At 30.9% G+C, this 21271-nt stretch overlaps 2 protein-coding genes across 2 annotated transcripts in view; one reads left to right on the plus strand and one right to left on the minus strand.

Annotated features, from left to right (window-relative positions):
• The first annotated feature begins 228 nt into the window (after positions 1 to 228).
• On the plus strand, positions 229 to 14223 carry LOC113373148 (S-adenosylmethionine sensor upstream of mTORC1). Its single transcript, XM_026613464.1, has 3 exons — positions 229 to 372; positions 451 to 1271; positions 14191 to 14223. Exons 1-3 carry the CDS (start codon positions 365 to 367, stop codon positions 14214 to 14216), a joined length of 855 nt encoding a protein of 284 aa, XP_026469249.1. The 5' UTR covers positions 229 to 364; the 3' UTR covers positions 14217 to 14223.
• The window catches only part of LOC113373137 (peroxidasin), a 102893-nt gene continuing 83967 nt past the window's right edge, over positions 2346 to 21271 (minus strand). Inside the window, exons 3-20 of the mRNA XM_026613456.1 lie at positions 14189 to 14404; positions 13842 to 13913; positions 9273 to 9420; positions 8934 to 9021; positions 7131 to 7278; positions 6927 to 7069; positions 6707 to 6848; positions 6322 to 6630; positions 6162 to 6258; positions 5871 to 6100; positions 5639 to 5815; positions 5230 to 5538; positions 5021 to 5166; positions 4711 to 4963; positions 4528 to 4648; positions 4266 to 4469; positions 4051 to 4202; positions 2346 to 3985 (exon numbers count right to left, since the gene is read on the minus strand). Coding sequence (XP_026469241.1) covers positions 2668 to 3985; positions 4051 to 4202; positions 4266 to 4469; positions 4528 to 4648; positions 4711 to 4963; positions 5021 to 5166; positions 5230 to 5538; positions 5639 to 5815; positions 5871 to 6100; positions 6162 to 6258; positions 6322 to 6630; positions 6707 to 6848; positions 6927 to 7069; positions 7131 to 7278; positions 8934 to 9021; positions 9273 to 9420; positions 13842 to 13913; positions 14189 to 14404 — 4273 coding nt within the window. The 3' untranslated portion in view covers positions 2346 to 2667. The remainder of the gene's footprint in view (positions 3986 to 4050; positions 4203 to 4265; positions 4470 to 4527; positions 4649 to 4710; positions 4964 to 5020; positions 5167 to 5229; positions 5539 to 5638; positions 5816 to 5870; positions 6101 to 6161; positions 6259 to 6321; positions 6631 to 6706; positions 6849 to 6926; positions 7070 to 7130; positions 7279 to 8933; positions 9022 to 9272; positions 9421 to 13841; positions 13914 to 14188; positions 14405 to 21271) is intronic.

Below are 21271 nucleotides of genomic sequence, written 5' to 3' on the forward strand. Positions count from 1 at the left end.
ATCTTTGCGAATTCATTTACACATCAAAATTTGATTAGATTTGCTTCAAAATATAAAATTCATTAGTTAAAATTGTTTTATAAAATGATTTTAGCTTAGAGATAATTATTTGATTTATAATAATTGAAATTGCTATGAAACTACTATGAAACATTTTCCCTGTTTTGTTTACATCAGCAGCCACCAAATGTCAGTTCGATTCAAGCAAATATTATTTATGAAACTTAATATAATCATTAGTACTATTTAATTAATGACTTACATGATTCGTTGTTATGTATTATAACAGGTTAAAATAATAAAAAGGTTTTTAAAAAAATAATTTCAAGCAAAAATGTTCAAGAAATTTTAACCTAACTTAGTCATGGATAGGTACAATTGATATAAGATAACATATATATATATATATATGTTAATATACTGATATATATGAAATATATTATCTTCTAGCGATAGACAAGATTTATCTGCCTTTGTCAAAAATGTGCACAAAACTTTAAGACTCCAATCGTCAAAACTAGGTGCTGACAAAGCCTGGATTGACCATTGCCTCAATGAAACTACTTTAAAAAAATATGCAGAATCCATGCAAACTTTAGCAACCTTACATTGGGACAATAAAGACTCCAAAGAACTTTCTGCAAATTCAAGAAATGCTTGGATTGTTAAACATTGTCAACAGTATTTTTTTGAGAATGGTATTGAAAACCAACGAACAAGAGAGTATAAAATAATAGAATTGTTAAATATGGGTAATAAAAATTATGATGAGCTAAATCTAAATGGTATTATTAGAATGTTGGATGTCGGTAGTTGTTATAATCCTTTTAAGGATTATGATATGTTTGATGTTGTAGCAGTAGATATAGCTCCAGCTAATGCCAGTGTGTACAAGTGTGATTTCATTTGCCAAGACGAGTACATTGTTGACAATGCTGTTTGTAAATTAAACAACAATTCATTTCACACTGTAGTATTCAGTTTACTTCTAGACTACCTACCTTCATCAGAATTACGATTGAAGTGTTGTCAAAAAGCATATGATTTACTAAAAATTGAAGGCATAATGATAATTATATTACCAGATTCAAAACACGTGGGTGCCAATGCTAAATTTATGAAGTGCTGGCGATATACACTGTCCACATTAGGATTTTCTCGAATCAAATATGAAAAGTTGACACATATTCATTGTATGGTTTTTAGAAAAAGTTTGAGTCCTAAAGTGCCACAAAGATGGGCTGAGATTCATAAATATGATGAATTTGATGGTAAGTTGTGTTTACCACAGGATTTTAAATGTGGAAGAGAAATTGAAGATTGTGTGCAGATTTCACCAAAGCCTGAAGATGTTTTAAGTCTGTTTCAAGAACTGCCATATACTTAAAACGCATTCGTTCAAAATTATTGCTGATTATATTTGTAAATTATACAAATGATAAATTCATGTTGTATTCTTACTATTTTATTGTAATTTTATAGAAAAAATGTGTACATAAACAAATATGAATTGTACATATTTTATTAAACATTGTACATTTATATTTTGAATCGTTTTGATAATACATATAATGCAACAAAGTTTAAATCAATGTAGTTGTTTAAACCGTCTTGCAAAATATATCAATTATCATATATTTATGCACACTAATGTTATAATAAATCATAAAAATCATTTTTCACAAGATTATTTGATTATGTAAATATAAAATAAATGTACAACTTGGACAACATGTTGTAGAATTTAGTCAAATATCATATTTCGATTTGGCAGTGCTGATAGATATATCGGTTTGTAATTATTATAAACTTGCAACTACAATGATGGATAAGTTTTGATTAGTTTTCATAAAACATTAACATTAAATTCAATATTATCCATTATATCTAAATTTCAACTCATCTAAATCTACAGTCCATATCATGAATCAAATCTTTATTCATGATGTGGATATCAGTAGTAACATTTATCATAATTTTAACTATATACTATTTATTATGTTTATGGTAAAAACAATCACACTTCGATCATATTTAAAGACTCTGAGACACAACAAACGCACAAACACAAATACACTTCGAGGAATAAAGTTTGTTACTAAAATGTTGTTCTAATTTAAAAACTAATAACACAAAATGACTATTATACTTCTGTAAAATAGAAATCAAGTTTTAAACAATTTTTAAAATACATAAACATAATTTAAGAGAATTATAAATTTGAATATGCTTTGAATCGTACTACCCATACTAGCACAAGATTTTAGTGAACTATATATATGTATGTATAATTGTATATATATATATATATATATATATATATATATATATATAATACTATGCCCAACACACCATATATAGTACAATTAAAAACTGCAATTTATATTATTACCTTTAAACATTTCCTCTGTTGCAGGTTAATACCATACCTAGTTACTGTAGAGTATTAGGGTGCTAGACTGTGCCATAGATTATTTAATAATGCACAAATATTTAGAAGATTTCACTCAAATTGGCAAACGGTTCAAAAGCAATAAAAGATATAGTAAATAATTTCATTAGCTATAAATAGTATATCTAATATGGTTGCAAATGTTTTGAAGTCGAATGATAAAAATGTCAACGATGGGCTAATAAATATTGTTTAAGGTTTTTTTTTTTAAATTTCTAAGCTGCCTCAGGACAAACAGGACAACATTCGTCCTCTTTAACCTGCAACGGTTCCGTACAGGATAATTTAGGACATTTTGTCGTCGTGCAAGTGATCTGATGTTGATTGCAGGTGCATTGTGTGCAGCTATTTTTATTCCATAATTCATTGTTGATTCTCCAGTTTCCATCGGAATCTATGCAATGCCCATGTTTTGGCAGCTTTTGGGCGCACTCTTGTTCCAATTTCCTGATCTTTCGACGCATTTGCTTTAAAGTCTTCTGAAAATTCTCGATTATAGACTCAATGCCTTCAATACGTTCTTCGTTCAATTCGTTTTCAAAACTATCAATGTCGATGTCTCGAACTGTAGTCGTGTTGGAATGATCGACATTTCGCCTTGGACGTCTGAGATTCCGTCTTCTCAAATTTGGATTAGATGTTCTTGTGCCAAATTGACGATCATGCACAGAACACTCCTCGCAATCCGTCCAAACCTTTAAGTTGACCTCAGGTAAAATCTTGCAATCGACGTAGCCACCTTCTTGGTGCTCTGGTAAAACAAAAACATCCTTCGTCACTTTGGTGATATTATCACCGTTATCACATAAAACTCGCCCCAAGCTCGCTTGCTTGATCTGTGTCAATTGCTCAGGTTTAAAAGTACTCGGATTCTCATACCAAAATCTATCACCATCCCGCAATCTCCTGAATTGATCAACAAGCAAGCATCTGAATAATGGACCAATTCTTGCACCTTTCGCCTGATCTTCTAAAATACCACCAACAAAAACATCCACATTATCGGGATGTCCATACAATTTCTCTAACTTCTGTCTGACCTCACTGCTGCTGATCTCGCCAGCCAGATCATCAAAAGTCCTGGCAACTGTCATATTGCAAAAAGCCCTCCAAGCATTGTAACCAGGAATGGCATGATCCCTGGCACGTTGAATGTTTATTGCTGCCAAATCCAAGGCGACAGCATGAGCAGATTTGAACAGACGTTCCGTCAAATCACTATTCAAATTTTCCTTAGACGTTTTCAGTTTTGCCGGAACTGTAAACAAACCACGGAGCAAGGGATCTACACCACCTTCGTCCACAACTCTCCATGGAGCAAAAAAGGCTTTGTGCAGGGGTAGGTGGCCATCTTGAATGGCCTCGAAGGATTCGTTCAGACGGTGCAGAATTGGATTGATTAGGGTGTGGCCAAACCGTAAAGCAGCAGTTGCAAAGACATTGGCTATAGATGGATTCACCTGTGGGTCATAGCCTTCGTATTTGCCGAGTAGTCGCATGCCTTCTTCACCAAGAATATGTGGCAGCCAGAATCTAAAGTAAAAATGAGTTATTATCATTCTATAAATAAAATCAGGAAATTATTACTGGAGTCTCACTTATAGGTGATGTGCTGCATCTCTGCTCCGACTATTTTTCTGGTCTCCTGAAAAATGGTATCTCCGTCCCAGTGAGAATTTAACAATTTCAGCTCAGTGGCAATTCTGTTATGTTCTCGCATCCATACTGTATGCATAGCCAAAAGGCCAACCTGGTAAATGGATAAATTCTAAATTCATTCAAGAAAGGTAATTGACAAGAGAGTAAAAACAACCTGTTCGTTAGCTCTGATATCCCCTGCAACAAAACAGTTGACATCGCTCTCTAGTAGATTGCGCCTGCAATCTACTCCTTCATCTCCACCAGAAAATGGCAATAGTGCCCGACGTCCCGGTTGGATCAGACCTTCTCTTAAAAGACCACGGTCACTGGTCAAATTTCTTAACTGTTGAGCCAATTCATCGGAGAAACCATAAACCTAAAAATATATGAACTATAATAATGAACATATTTGTAGAATTAAAAATATGTTTTACCTGTGAGGCATCAATAAAAGAAGTAAGTTGATTTATTTGTTCACGATGTTGTACACCGTTAAAGAAGACTGAAGTTGCTCCAGAACCACAAATGGCGCTCGAACGTGTAAAGTCAATACACCTACAAGCCAACAAATTTTTATACTGGATTTACTAGAACTAGAACACCATCAATCCAATTACCTTCTATTTGTAATCCTAGGATCATCAGCTGGTACTTCAATAGGGTAGCAAGGTGGTGCAAAATCGCACGTTTTCTTACAGTCGACGCCGTCCCAACTCTCTGAACTCACAGAAGGAATGGCATGATCCAGATCATGATCCAAAAACTGACCCCATTGCATCACCATATGCGTGATCTCGTGATCGGATGTGATGACATCCGTAGAAATCAAAGCTGTTGATAACTGCCTTGCACCTGGCAACTTGTGACCACCTGATAGAATAAGCAGTTAAGTTCAAAGTTTGTGTTTGAAGTATCTATGAAACCAACCTGCATATGTCATATTTTTGGTCCAACCAAAGGGTGTGCTGAACCCATTTTCATATATGGCTGGCAAAGAACGTCTGAAACCTGTCAAAGATGCTCCCCACATTGGATGTGCTAGATTATTGCAGGAGCCGTCGATGGTGCGATATCTGGAATAATGTAATTGATGAAAAACCTTGGATACTTGATCAAAATTCTCAATAGATAGTTACTTGGAGTGGAAGCACATATCGGTGCAGTTGCTGGTCCTGCGATGTGCCAAACAACCTGATAACTCAGCAACCAGTTCCAAATGTTCAGGTGACAGAATTTCCTCGTATTTGAAACTTGGACTATCAGACGAATTTGCCATGGTTGACATGTTGATGGATTTACCTTCGGAAACATGCTTTGCAATGTTTTCCAATGTTCGTTCGTATACCTCAGCAGCTCTTGCCAGTTCTCTAGATGGCGCGTCCGGAAATCGAATCAATCTGAACAAATCTGCCGGTCCTGGGGGCGGTTTGCTTTGATCTCTAGGCCTAATGGAGATATAAAAAATCCTCGATAAAATAATACCAAAGTCTTGTGAAAAATTAAGATTAATCAGTATCAAAATTCTACTGTTAAAATATTATTTACCCGTTTCCAAAAAGTGCAGCAACAGTCTGATTAACAGCTTGATCGACTTGTCTACTGGCTTCAGCAAAGGCGATCCTCACAAATCTATCACCCGGAGCAATATTTGTCTCATCTCTAACAGTCACCACACCAGCCTGGCTTGTCCTACCAGCCTCGTTAGTAGCAAAACATTCATATCTGGTAATAGGATTGATTACGCTCACAACTAATTAAATGTATGATAATTCGTTACCTTCCGGCGTCTTGGACAGTGACGTTGGCTATATACAAGCTACCTGCTGGTGCAAATCTGTATCGGGTGCTTGGCGGCACCGTAGCTTCATTCCTGCGCCACTGGATGGATGGACGTGGCTCACCTTCAGCCTTGCATGGCAGTTCGAGACTGCTTCCAGGAAATACTTCCATATCGAAAGGACCAAATAGTAATTTTGGAGGAATTGCTGGATTTGTTTGATAAGCAACCTAGAAAACAAAATTCAATTTTATATCAGGGTAAGCATAATTATAAATCCATTTTTCTCACTGTCAATATCGCCTGGGCTTCTGCTGTTCCTTCATTATTTACAGCCTGACACGAAACAATACCAGAATCTGATTCTTTGGCGTGGTCAACGTGCAACCTAACCAAAAAGTTCACAATAAACTTATTTAAATTTCAACAGAGACAATAAAATTTAACAAACCTTGTATTTGTATCACCAAAGTAAATCCTAGCAGAAGGAGCCAAAGGCCTTTCATCTTTGTACCACGTAATCCTTGGTAAAGGATTGCCTGAAGCAACGCAACTGAACAGAGCGTGTCCTCCTGGTTTTACAGTTGTATTTTGGGGAAAAGCAATTATTCTCGGAGGCTCTGTAACTTGGAGATCAGCCACAGTGGATATCTTTCCTAGAAGATTTGAAGCTTCGCACCTGTAACTTCCAGAATCGGATTCGCCTAAAGGCCCCTTGATGGTTAAAGACCCGTTATCGTTGATAAATCGTTTCGAATCACTACAAAGAAAAAACAAAATTAAAATAAAATCTTAAATTCCATTTAATATCTTTATAATTTTTCAGAAAACATTACTTTTCCACATAGACATTATTATGCGTCCATTTGATTTCCGGTGATGGTGTCCCGGAAGCAACGCAGTTGAAGACAACCTGCTTCGCAGTGGATGACACGGTTCGGCTGATCGGCGCGGAAATAAAACGTGGACGTACATTTGCTAAAAAAGAACAATAGATAATGAGGTATAAAAATGATAAATGCATAAGACTCCTTTAAATTATATTGATCTACAAACCAGTAATGGTGGCGGTCCTGACCAATCTCGCTGGTCTACTTTTAACCTCCCCGACTGTACTTTTGGCCATACATTCGTATTCTCCCGCATCAGTTTCGCTTGGAGAATCAATTATCAGAGAACCATCAGCAAGGAGACGGTATCTAAAAAAATATACAAAAATTATACTAGGTCAAAATCTAAAAAAAGTATTTAGTATGGCACCTAGGGTTATTATCCAATGGAATTTCATTGGAGTCTTTCATCCACACAATTTTTGGTTTCGGGTCACCACTTGCGCGGCATGTGAAAACAGCTGATCCTCCAAAGGTCACTTCTACATCTCTTGGACCTTCCATAATTTCTGGCCTTCCTGTTTATAAACATGAACACTAAAATATTATGGATTGTAAATATATTCTACGAATAACTTCAATTCGAAACCCCTGATTACTCCATTAAATAATTTTATATAATATTCCATCTTCATTCCATTCTCATTTATTTCTTCTCGAATACGAGAAAGAACTCAATTTTCAGACCGAATCTTTTTACGTGAAAGTGCAGAGAAAAAAACGCAGAGAGAAAAGAAAAATGAATGAGAAGAGAAAACAAAACAGAAATGAATTTTCTATTCCGGTCGCAGTTTATAAAAAGTTTCGCATTTTTCATTTTCCATCAGACGCATAAATGATAGATGAGAGTTTTACCAAATAAAAAACAATTTTTGTCTTAATAAGTAATGATTTATTTATTTATTTTCATAATTTAAATTTTTAATGAATTTTATATTTTGTATTTTATAAATTAAGCTTATTTTTTGTCTTAAAGAGTTTTTGAAATATTAAAAATACTCATTAACTTCCCGTAGGGTAAGTTATAGTAATCGCAAAAAAATCGAAAATGAAAATTTTTATATATCTTTACGTTTCAGAGGTTTCTGAACATTTTGGCATACCTTAGAAAAAATGGATGTATGTGTGTGTGTGTGTGTGTGTATGTGTGTGTGTATGTATGTATGTGTGTGTATGTATGTGCGGATACAAATTTTCGTCGACGATTTCGGGAACACGGATCAACCGATTTGAATAATTCAAAAAACATTCGATTCGTATTGATAAGAAGACGTGCTGATTAGTTTTTGGCGAAGGCAGGTCTAGCCGTTCCGGAGATACGGGGCAAAAAGTGCCGAAAACGGTAACTCAGTTTTTAAGCGAACGGAGCGTCCGATTTTAATAATTCAAAAAACATTCAACTTGTATTGACAAGATAAAGAATTGATCAAATTTTCATAAAGGCAGGTCTAGCGGTTTCGGAGATCTAACGAAAAAAGTAAAAAAAAATGCCATTTGGCGGTCAAAAATGATCATTAGACATATGCACATCAAATTTTCAGATATTTTATAGAGATTTTAACAATAAGTATAAATTTTGTTTATTTTCCTATGGGTTCCGTACCAATGTTTACCCGTTAGACAGCGACGCCGCGCTTACGCGCTTTATATTTTGTCTCTATGCAGTTAAAGCAGTACGATTGCTTTGAAAAACAAGTTCAGATCTTCCAAAATATGTCAAAATAAAGAAAACATTTTTTTTTTCAAAAAAAAAAATTTTTAAAAAAATTTTTTAAAAAAAAAATTAAAAAAAAAAAAATTTTTTTTTCAAGAAAAAGTAATTTTTTGTCCAATTTATAGTTTTTCAAAAATCCTATTTTTTCGAAGTAAATTTTTTTCAAAAATGTTAATCGTTTTTAAAAAAAATAATAATTTTTGGTACGGGAAGTTCCAGCAATTTGCCTTAAGGCACGATGCCCTAATTGCCTTAAGACAGAATTCCACTTACAGCTAGTTATTAATTAATTTTAATTATAAACATTCATGCATCATTTACTGCAGCTCTGCCAAAATAATTGAAAAATATTATATAGCGTCCATAAATATTTATAAAAATACCCGTCAGGGTCTAACTACGAGTCTGGCAATGAATTTTAATACTTAAATATTTGTTTATTTCATTATTTAAACTTACGACAATGGAAATCGTCAACCGTCATAGTGTTGATTTGGCGTCCAGCCATGGTTTCGGGTGCGTTGCAAGTTGCGGCCGCTTGCAAACCCTGAAAAATATATATAGGTGTATATATTAGGGTGGTCCTTAATATGAACATTTTCGAATTTCCTTGCTCCCAAGGGCTCAAATGGTTAGGGCCAAGGGCTTCCAAATTGATAAAAATAATACTCCGAAAGTTTTTGCTCTTAATATTGCCTTTTAGATAGAGCGCAATTCAATCAAGGATTTGTATGTATTTGTATATATATATATATATATAATATAAATAATATTCATCCTTGCACCGTTTTGCCTCACCTTTTTACCATCGTGAACCATTTTCACCAACCACAACATATCGCAATCGCAAACCAGAGCGTTGCTGTCCAGCCTGAGCCTCCGAAGCCCCGAAAGTCCATGGAAAGCTCCGGAGGGCAACCTTTGGATTTTGTTGTTGTGCAGGAACCTTAACAGAAAAAGATTGAAAATTTTAAACTTGATAGATAGAAAGGTTTATATTATATACTTACTATATGTACATGTTAGTTAATTACATATATTTTGTACATTTTTATATACAGATTACTAAAATACCCTTGTAATTTAGTAGAGATTTATAATTTATATAAAGTTTGTTAGAAAACTTTAATAACTACAAGTATCTACATAACCAATAAGCCAATATGTACAGAGTGTCCTCTTATTTGCATCCCAAAGAAATTGTTACAAATAGTGTTACCTTAAACCTCTAATACATTTTTGTAGTTTTTCATCAATTTCGCAAATTTCAAATCAAAATATTAAATTACTTCATTATCACATTAAAGTGATTAAAGTTTTGTATATTTTCCATATTTACAACTATATATGTATTAAGAAAAATTGTTAAAAAAAATTGCTTTCAAACCATGAGATGACAAGAATGCAAATTTTACTCATGTATAACATTTTTTGCTGTTGATTAATTTTACATAAAATTTATACACGACTTTAAAATCTGTTGATGCCATTTTCAAATAGCCGAAATTATTTATATGATTGTTCCTTGATTTTATACATGAATGCAAGACAGTATTTAAGCATTTTTGCCTACTTTTACAAAGTTTTTATTCAACACGTTAACATTTCTTGATAGAATATTAAAATGAATAAAATTTTCTGCAAACCTGCAGCATGTCTATTTATAGATAGTGCCTTAAAGTTTTTTCTAAACTCTAGCCTTGTACTTAAAATAGTATCAATAAGAATAAGCAAATCATTGCACTATTTTTTTTATTTATATCTTTTTCCAATATTTTATTGAATATGTTAAAATCGATTTAGGTTATATAAAATTAACTGTATTTCTGCATTTTTATTTAATTAAATAAATATATATCATAGGATCAAATAATATAAAGTAATTCGATATACTTGTTTAACTTTAGGAAAATATTGCAAATGTTTTATTCAGCATAATAAGATCTATTTGCACATAAAAAGATACATTTATCTATATTTCTGTATATCTATAATTAAATATACTTATCTGAAATGCCTTGAAAAATTACTTCGAAAACGCAGATCGGATTAGAAATAACAAAACATGCCTTTTTTTTAATTTATGGAAAATGTGGCATATGAAAATGGATAAAATTATCTGAAATTCTACATGTATAAAATTTCACCCACTCAAACAAAACTTTCTTAAAAATTAGTTCTCAATAGTGTTGAATATAATTCAACACTGTTACACTACATTTTAAACTTACAACAAACTTCAAAAAATAATTGAACCACAGATAAAACTATCTTGATCTATAGCTGTAGAAATAGTTAAAAGCTCCGGTTGCAGAGCTTTTTCCTCTCCTCGACTTATCTTAACTCATCCGAAAAGTTCCAATTAGCGTTATCTCTTCTACAGGTGCACGGGAGCTTAAAAAGCTCAGCTTAGTTCCTAATTGGCAACTTGCAAAAAGATAAAGGACACGAGGATAAAATAATAAAAAGACAAACGATCAAGAATACATGATAGACCCGCTGTACTATTTGCAGTACGACGCAAATAACAAGAGGATTTTGTGTATTTAATTATTAAAAATTAACTTTAAACCATTTTCCATGAATATGAATGATGTGCAAGAAAAACTATATAATAATTCAATGAGCTATGCAGAACGCCTCGTACGTACATTGTAAACAAAGTATGTATAATATACTACAAAGTGATTGCTATATTAACAAATACTAAAATTAACAAGTTTCCTAACAAAATTTCGAGTTATAAGAGTTACTAAAATTTGATCTACGTACATAAGAAGATATAGAAATATATATTTAATAAGCACTTCAGGACGCACCATATTTACTAAAGTTTTGTGATTTAAGTTTGTCATTCTCAATGTGTCTATTAACCCCCTCATTATACATTTCTTCATCCTCAAATAATATTTAATCAACCTCTCAGTTCCTCATGTAATCTACATAACGCTTATTAATATTAATGAAATAACATAAAACGTGGTTTCTCAAGGGGGCGCACCTCGAATAATTGGGCAGGGGGGCGCACGAGGGCTCCGCGAAAGGGTTGTATTGTAATATATTAAGTGTCTGTTGGTATCGCATTTCTGAAATTCAATTATAATTTGCTCGATGTACCACTGGGAGGGATTCTAGGGGGGCGGCGATGTGTGATTATTTCGCGTAACATATTCGCATTGTAATAGACAATAATAATGAGGAGTAAATGCAAAACAGTGCATCATGCATGTTGGATATTTGCTATGATGTGACACCGTAATAATATATCAGATATTATTTGAAAAAATGTTAGAAAACCTATCAATTATAATGGTAACTTTAAGCAATAATATTCTCAAGTTTTATCAACTGAATGACCTGTGAAGCTCCCAGAGCATTTTTTCATGAAATCATTCATAACTCAAAATTTTTTTAGAAAACCTACCAATTTTAGTATTTGCTATTATAATATATACTTTCAGTAATATTATTCTTAAATTTCATTATTCTTGTACAAACGATACGCCCTCTAGAGAGAAAAATATTAAGATGTATTTAGACGTTGAATTAAGGTTCACCCCACACTTCTAAAATCTTGAAAAAATCAAAACTTTGTTAAACTAGTGGGGTGCATGGCGTCGTGCCTTAAGGCAAATTGCTGGAACTTTCCATAAAGTGATTAAAATTCTAGGTACGGAACCCAAAAAAATTTACACAAAATGTGTACACATGATTAAAATCTCTATAAAATATCTGATAATTTGATGTACATATGTCAATAAACATCTTTGACCGCCAAATGACATTTTTTTAACTTATTTTTATTGAGAGTGCATAACCGCTGGATTTGCCTTCCCAAAAATTTAAACAGTTCTTTATCTTGTCAATATAAGTAAAATGTTTTTTGAATTATTAAAATCGGACGCTCCGTTCTCTTGAAAACTGAATTACCGTTTTGCCACTTTTTTTTCGGAACGGCTAGACCAGCCTTCGTCATAAACTTATCAGCACGTCTCCTTATCAATACCAATTGAATGTTTTTTGAATTATTCAAATCGGTTGATCGGTGTTCCCGAAATCGTTGACGAAAATTTGTATCCGCACTCACACACACGTACATCCATTTTTTCAAAGGTATACCAAAATGTTCAGAAACCTTTGAAATATAAAGATATATAAAAATTTGCATTTTTTGCGATTTTTATAACTTATCCCACGGGAAGTTAAAAATACCGGGATTTTTTATTTGTAATTATAACAGGCATCTTGAAAAATAACATTTGCGAATTACAGTGAAATATTACAAATATTGCGTCCTGTAGAGCTCATCAAAAATGAAATTCAATTAGTGTGTTAGACTTCACGTAGAACACATTTTTATAAAATCTATTATAACTTAAAATTTAGCTAGAACACCCATTAATTTTTTTTAATATATGTCATGAAGAAGAACTTTGAAGTATAATATACTAAAATTCTTAGACCTTAAAATAAATGGAGCTCATTGAATTCACTTGACATGAATAAGTTTATATCTCTATAAATCTCTTATAATTCTAAGTTTTGTTACAAAACCTATCAATTTCAGGATTTGCTGTTTTAGTAGATACTTTAATACTTGACATATACAAATTACAAAAATGTATTTATCATTAAATACAAATGTACAAAATTCTACTATCTAAAATGCATGTTATTTTCAATCTCGTGTCACCATCAGCGCCCTATCTATTACCCTAAAATCATAATACTCGATTATTTTATACCACACTAATTGAATTTCAATAATTTTGCGCCTAGTGAGTCCAAAATAACGTTTTAGTATCCAATCAGATGAATAAAATAATTTTAATCAGATGTGGTTAAATAATAAACCCGGAATTATGGAATAAATAAATCCAATTGCGATTCCGACCAATAACTATTGTGATAGACAGTGATAGACACCAGTCGTGCATTTATTTACTATATCTCTTGTAACTTCTGAATCTTTCGATTGATATGATTAATGAGATAGAAAAATTAGTTGAAAATTAAATGATCTAAAATATTGTCTAACATCGTGAAGTCCTGTAGCATCTTGTTACAATGCACATGTGAATTTATCTATTCAATCTTTTGTTAAACCATTCTCACTTATAGATTTGAATGATGTATGGGATAAACCTGTTCAAATATATTTTTGCACAACGTTTCCCCTTAAAATACCCTAGAGCAAATACTACAAATACTTACAATTTAGTAAATTAGTATATATACATGTAGTTTCTACTAAACTAGTATTAGCACAACACGTGTTAGTAACAAATCTACCGCCAAGTACAATTTTTTATTACCAAAGCACCACATATAGTACACAAAACCCTTCGACACCTTTTTTGTACTTACAATCTCTCTAAATTTCTTAGACCGGCAAAAGTTTCTTCGTGAATCATGTGAATCAAATTGCTATGGAGGTATCTAATAGGAGAAAAAATTAAAACAAATACTAAGAGATTTAGTAGAAATAGTAATAGTAGCCACTAGGCTACATAGCAGTACAGGAAATAAACTTTTCTTGAAATTAAATAAAAATTAAAAATTCTTAAAGCTTCAAAAAAGTCTTGCAGCTTCAAGTAAATCCATACGAATAAATGTGAAAGTTTTAGAATCTCTGGATGTATAAAATCTTAATTAATAAATATAAAATTTGAAATTAGTTCTAATTTTAATATTTCTATTTACTTTCTACTTACAGTTGTTCCAATTTTGGCATTCCGTTGAAGGCACCAGGTTCCACCATGTGGATCCTATTTTTGTACAAGTACAGGAACTTCAAATTGGCCAGCCCTTGAAATGCACCAGCACGCAGGGTCGATAGTTTATTATTGTTCAACATTAGGGTTCCTAATCTCGAGAGGTGCGAGAAGGTTCCTGGACGGATTTCGCGGATATTGTTGAATCTCAGGTCTCTGAAAGAGAAAGAAAAGAAAAAATTAAATAGAAGAATTTCATCATTTGTTGACATATATAATTGACATATTGAAAAATATATCATTCTTTGAAAATATCAATCATCTGATGATTAAATCCTGTTCCATAAAATGTTTTAGTACTCAAAATATTGTCAGAAAATCTTTCAAATTAAGTATTTGTTTCCCCAAAAGATACTTTAGGAAACCATATATCCCGCTTACCAAAGTTGTGGTACAAACGGTATGTCCTATAATTCTCTAATGAATCACCGAGAATACCACTGAGAATTTCCAACTTTACTATACTATCAATTTAAATTCGAATGATTAATATATCAAATTCTGCATTCGCGTAAATGATGATCGTTAGTGCTAAAGCTGATTTCTAAGTTGAAACTTGGAATCCAAAACTGGAATTTAGGCGGAATCGCTTCAAACTAGATCAACCGAGATGTAAGTATTAAGTAATATGGCTAAATTCGTCTAAAGTAATAGAGAAGCTGGTGCAAACCAGACAAAAGTTGTAGATAATTTTATAAACTATTTTATATTACATTATAAAATATGTGTTCATATATTATGATGCTAATAAGTTAGAATAGTTGGTTCAAATATTCAAGAGTTCTTTCACTTTCTTAAAAAATTTGACTTATAATCAAGTTTCGCAAGTATGAAATTTAACCATGTTGTAAAAAAGTTATGGAGGATTTTAATATTTATATAGAGATTTGTAAATCATTTTATTACCTTTTAATTGGTACCTTATGCATGCACAGATATGAACGAAATTTTAAAGAACCAAGTTAAATATGACTAGTTGGTAAATTTTGCTTTGGGGCAAGTTACATGAACTTCCCGATATGTGTAAATAAACGACTTAATCAATAAAAAATAAATTAATTTATGAGTGATTAAAAGTATTCCGAGAGGATTTATTACACATAATTGAAAACTCATACTTGAACGTTCAATCAATAATTTTTATAATTGAACCAGTTTCCATAAGACTTTATCGGTTTAGTATGTTCATTAAGACCAAGTACTCTATCTTTATACCAAATCATCTAATTTTAATTTTAACAAACGTCAAAAAAAACTACTCATTTTCTTCATTTAAACTACTTGTCGTAAGGCCGTAATATTTCAGTAAGTTCTATAAGACCACGATATATATCGCCAAAAAAATTTCCATAAAAATCGGCTTAATTTTTTTTGTTTAAACAGTTAATTACAAGAAAATGGCTCGGTAGATTTTCACCAAAAACTAATCAGTATCATGCCCAACTAATATCTTTCGAACAGTTTTTGATTTTTTAAAATCGATACGGTAGTATGAGCTTAAATGTGGACGAAAAGTTTAACACTTTTTTCCAAATAACAAAGAAACGGCTTGGCAGATCGTCGCACAAAACTGACAAACGATAGTCCTCATCAAGATACATCAAATGGCTTTTAAATTTCTGAAATCGGTTCAGGCGTTTTTGAGAAACGTCGATGGAAGGTCTAATTTTGACAAATGCCAAAAAAATATACCAATTTTTGCAAACTTCGACGAATTTTTGAAGTTAAACGAGTTGTCGTAGGCCCGTAATATTTTAGTATAATCTAGAAGATTATGGTATCTACCGTCAAAAAAATATAATCAATAAATAATTAATTTTTTTATGGGAATATAAAACGTTTGAAACAAACTGTAGCTAACTATAGAAAAATGTATATGCAGCCAGGAGCTGGGTCCAAAAAGAGGAAGCAACAACCTCAAAATCCTTTAAAGTATTCATCTCACGTTGAAATCTCCTGCTTGCTCCTCCCCGGAACGTTTTCCCATATAAATTCACACGAAGATTATAATTCCGGTTCCTGCTGCAGCAGCACAATCAGTAGAAACTTCCACCTCCACGTCGTCCACGTTATTACCACGTAACTTTATATACGTTCATTATTAATCTTTAAAGGTATTAGATTAAATTACCTCCAACACCATTTTATAATGTAGACAGAGGGCTGGTGGAAATAGTTACATGATTTTTTCCCCTTTTTTAATATAGATTTAATATGTATCATTTTTTTCGAATGTTTCGATATTTAGAAACTACATAAAATTATTCACAGCTTTCATTAATGACTATTCTCTGATATTGTTGATATTGAAAAAAACTAAGAGCCCCAAAAGTTATGAGACTATTTTACTCGATTAATAATGCTTACTTGTTTTTTCGAAATCTCGTTATTGGTTATTGTTTTAATGAATTTTATCTAGTGTTTACTAGTAAAAACATATTTCAAAAAATATGTAGTAAAAGTAAAAATTTTTGAACAGTAAATTTTACATAGTTTTACCAAGTCTTGGCAAATAAATTTTGAAAAGTTTTATTCAAAAATCAGTTATAACAAAAATAATAAAAAATTATATCTCCTTAAATCAGCAAGGCTACTGAAGATTCATTAAATTATTATCTATACATGTGCATCCAATTTTTTCTTCTAAACTAAATATTTTATGAACTCCGAAAAATCTTTATCCAAAACCTCAAACTTTCAGCGATAACAATAAAGTATATTTAACTTTCAGAAAAGTTTTCCGAACTTCTCCATGGAAAGTTTCGATAATAAAAATTAATGGACTGTTGAAGTTTTTATTAAATTCTTATACGACACCAGTAGAACTAATAATATCAAATGTTCTTGAAAGAACTTTTAAAGAATCAGAAGAACGAAGAAGTGTTGACAATTTGCCTGAGAAAAAATTAAAGTTGAATGGGTTTTACAGAACTTTATAAATTTAATAATTTATTAATAAACGTTATTTGTAAATTGTTTATAATTATAAATTACATGACATATATAATTTATATATTTATAAAAAAGTAAATAAACCGTCTAAATTTAAGAAGCTTAATAATTTTTCTTTATTGTTATGACACAAACACTGAACACTTTTTTTAAAGCTTAATTATTGTGAACGAGATATGTTGCAGTTAGATTTAATTTTTTTAAGCTAATTTAAAGTTTAATGATTTTTTCATAGTAATAATTTTATGAGTTTTTTAAAGATAGAATAAAACATTTATAAAACATAGAATATTAGCAATAATTTAGTTAGAAAGAAGTATCTACTTTTATCTAAGTTTGATTATATTTTCCTTTATAGTTTTTATCTTTCTAATGATATAATTCAAAATACAATAAAGTGACCAAATATTAGTAATAAATTTTTTCAAGCCACATTCTTATTATTTCCTTCATTATAATTTTTTTCAGACATCACCAACAGATATATAAATATTTTGAAATAATTTCATGAACTTTTTAACAACATAATATAATATATACAGATTGAAATAAACTTGTAATAATGTAATAAACAATGCAAAATATAAAAATATAAAAATGTAACAAACGCTCCGAATTTTTTTAACCAAATATTAGTAAAAAGTAAGATATACATTTTTCTAAATTTAATAATATCATAATAACTATTTTCTCAACTCTATGAATTAATATTAATTCGTAGACAATTTTATCCAATCTCTAATGATATAATAAAATACCTTAGTATTGATTATAATAAAATGCATAAAGCAAAAACGTGTAAGCTAACAAAAAGCTCAGTGACAATTTAGAGGTAACTTTTCCTAAGATCAATGATTTATTTCATCATAACTATGTTATAAAAGCTTTGAATCATAATATACAGATTTGTAGACACTTGTTTTGCATGCCTAATAAATTGATTTTGATTAATGATGGCACTCTTGTGACTTATTTTGGATATGCCATAGTGTTATGTATATATATACACATATATATATCAATATTAATAATTATATTCCTGATCCCATGTCATCAATCAATTATCATAATGTATTCGTTTGATAACATTGTACAATTAACATCAATTTATTTTAATTGAAGTTTAAAGATAAAACAAACTATCAGTCATTCAATTGTAAGAAATAATTGTAAAACTAGCTGTAAGTGGAATTCTGTCTTAAGGCAATTAAGGCATCGTGCCTTAAGGCAAATTGCTGGAACTTCCCGTACCAAAATTTTTTTTTTAAAAACGATTAAGATTTTTGAAAAAAATTTACTTTGAAAAAATAAGATTTTTGAGAAACTATATATTGGACAAAAAATTACTTTTTTTTGAAAAAAAAAAATTTTTTTTATTTTTTTTTTAAAAAAAAAATTTTTTATTTTATTTTGACATATTTTGGAAGATCTAAACTTTTTTTCAGAGCAATCGTACTGCTTTAACTGCATAAAGACGAAATATCAAAGCCCGTAAGCGCCGCGTCGCCGTCTAACGCGTAAACATTGGTACGGAACCCATAGAAATGTAAAAAAAATTTATACTTATTGTTAAAATCTCTATAAAATATTTGATAATTTGATGTGCATATGTCTAATGATCATTTTTGACCGCCAAATGGCATTTTTTTTTACTTTTTTCATCAGATCTCCGAAACCGTTAGACCTGCCTTCATGAAAATTTGATCAATTCTTTATCTTGTCAATACAAGTAAAATGTTTTTTAAAATATTCAAATCGGACGCTCCGTTCTCTTAAAAACTGAGTTACCGTTTTCGGCACTTTTTGCCCCGTATCTTTGGAACGGCTAGACCTGCTTTCGCCAAAAACTAATCAGCACGTCTCCTTATTAATACGAATCGAATGTTTTTTGAATTATTCAAATCGGTTGATCCGTGTTCCCGAAATCGTCGACGAAAATTTGTATCCGCACATACATACATACATACATACATACATACATACATACATACATACATACACACACACACACACACACACACACACATACATCCATTTTTTCTAAGGTATGCCAAAATGTTCAGAAACCTCTGAAACGTAAAGATATATAAACATTTTCATTTTCGATTTTTTTGCGATTACTATAACTTGCCCTACGGGAAGTTAAAAATTAATTTAGTCTCTTTCTATAATATTAGAGTAGTAGAAAGAGACTTAAAAGCAAATGAATGGTGTTTGCAGCTGAATACAAATACTAGTTGAAGTAATGCGGGACAAATAACACGAGAACATAAATACTACAGAGTGCAAACGGAATTCTCTACACGACGAGGGCAAAGTTTATGTAATAGATATATAATATATATATATATATATATATATATATATATATATATTTGATTCAGTAAAAAGTTATATGTTAAAAAGTAAAAAAAACATCCGAATTTTATCCACGTGCGTAAATAGTTTGTTAAAAAAATGTATGTCTAAATATATATTATACAGGGTGTCCCAGAACTTAACGTCAAACGATACGAGGTGATAGTATTGGCCTTAACTGTCCTGAAAAAAATTAGAGAAAAGATCTCCTTATTATGAGCTTTTAAATGCAACCCAAAGTCTAGGTGAAATTATAACGATTTTTCGGTATTGTGATTAATTTTCATTAATTTTATTCCATTAAACTTTGGAACCGTAACCGTGAATAAAATTTCTAGGACCACAGAAAAATATATTAACAAAATTGTCCCACATTTCAAAAATTAAGACTTTTTGTGTGAACTTCTATTTTAAATTTTTTAAGATAGGTCGACTTGAGAGGCCGTTCTTTTTTAAATATAAGTTTAAAAAAATATCTAGTTTTTAGTTGTGTAAATGAATTTTAAAAATTTTGAAGTAACTGTATTAGTACTATTCATGAAATATATAAAAAATAAATAAATTATTTTTCCTTTCCTTTAAGCATGTACAATGTTCTTTTATTTTAATTATTGTTTTCGAATTATGTTCTGAAAAATATATATTTTCAGAAATTTATATTTATATAAAATATAAATATAAATATACATTTTTGCTCAAAAATGTTTATATAGATTTTTACAAAAATTTACCTAGTTTTTTTAGGTGTAAACTAATTTTTAAAAACATTAACTTAGATAAAAATATTTGGTAAGAATAAAAATATCAGGTGGAAATCACGCGCTTAAGTATTTTTAACTCTGTTAATATTTGTTAAAAAAACATATGAATAATTATTACATTTATTACATTATTAGTACATATACATGTTTAGAAAATTTTATTTAATATTTTCAAACAAATTTTGCGAAAAATAATTAAGAAATTAGTTAGATAATAAAGAATGTCTGGGTTGTAATCACGAGTGTATATTATATGTTCAAAAAATTTTGCACCTATAAATATATTTATAAATAATTTGAAGTCGGTACATATAAATTTAATAAATATTAAATCAAAAAACAATTTGAAAAAAAAAATGGAACTAAAAAAACAAGCGTGTGCATTTTTCACTATTTTCCGAAATTCAGATATAATAAATTTATACAAGTAAACATATACAACCGCCTGCGGTGTTACAATATATTCATATTTAATTGATAATATATATCAATTCAGAGAATGCTATCATAAAGGTCTCGACCCCAATTTGTTTTTCTCCGACACTTTACCAGATAATTTTTTTTATCAACGCTTTATAGGCACCTTGTTCCATATATAACGTAATTGACCTTTAACAAAGCGCCACGAAAAAATAGACTAATCTGAAATAAAATTAAAAGATTGGCGGTGCGAATAATCTATTATAGCATTTCTAGTGTCCTGTCTCTAATGTATAATAGATTACGTGTGTGTCTCGGCTTCGCACCCCTTTGGACGCTTTCCAAGCTTTTCGGGGAAATTCACGTCACGCGCAACAACCCGGAGCGAGGCGTCGTTTGAGGTTGCGGGAGCGATTGATATAAAGGCCGGACAGACGATAAAGTCGATCGAAATTCATGATTCTGGAGAATCAAGAGATTACGGGGAACAGATAGCTGTATCCAGGGAAGATGTTGAACCATTCTAAGTATC

The sequence above is a fragment of the Ctenocephalides felis genome, unplaced genomic scaffold (genome assembly GCF_003426905.1).
Source record: "Ctenocephalides felis isolate EL2017-DRISC unplaced genomic scaffold, ASM342690v1 CF-g0.4_SCAFFOLD_00845, whole genome shotgun sequence".
NCBI lineage: Eukaryota > Metazoa > Arthropoda > Insecta > Siphonaptera > Pulicidae > Ctenocephalides > Ctenocephalides felis.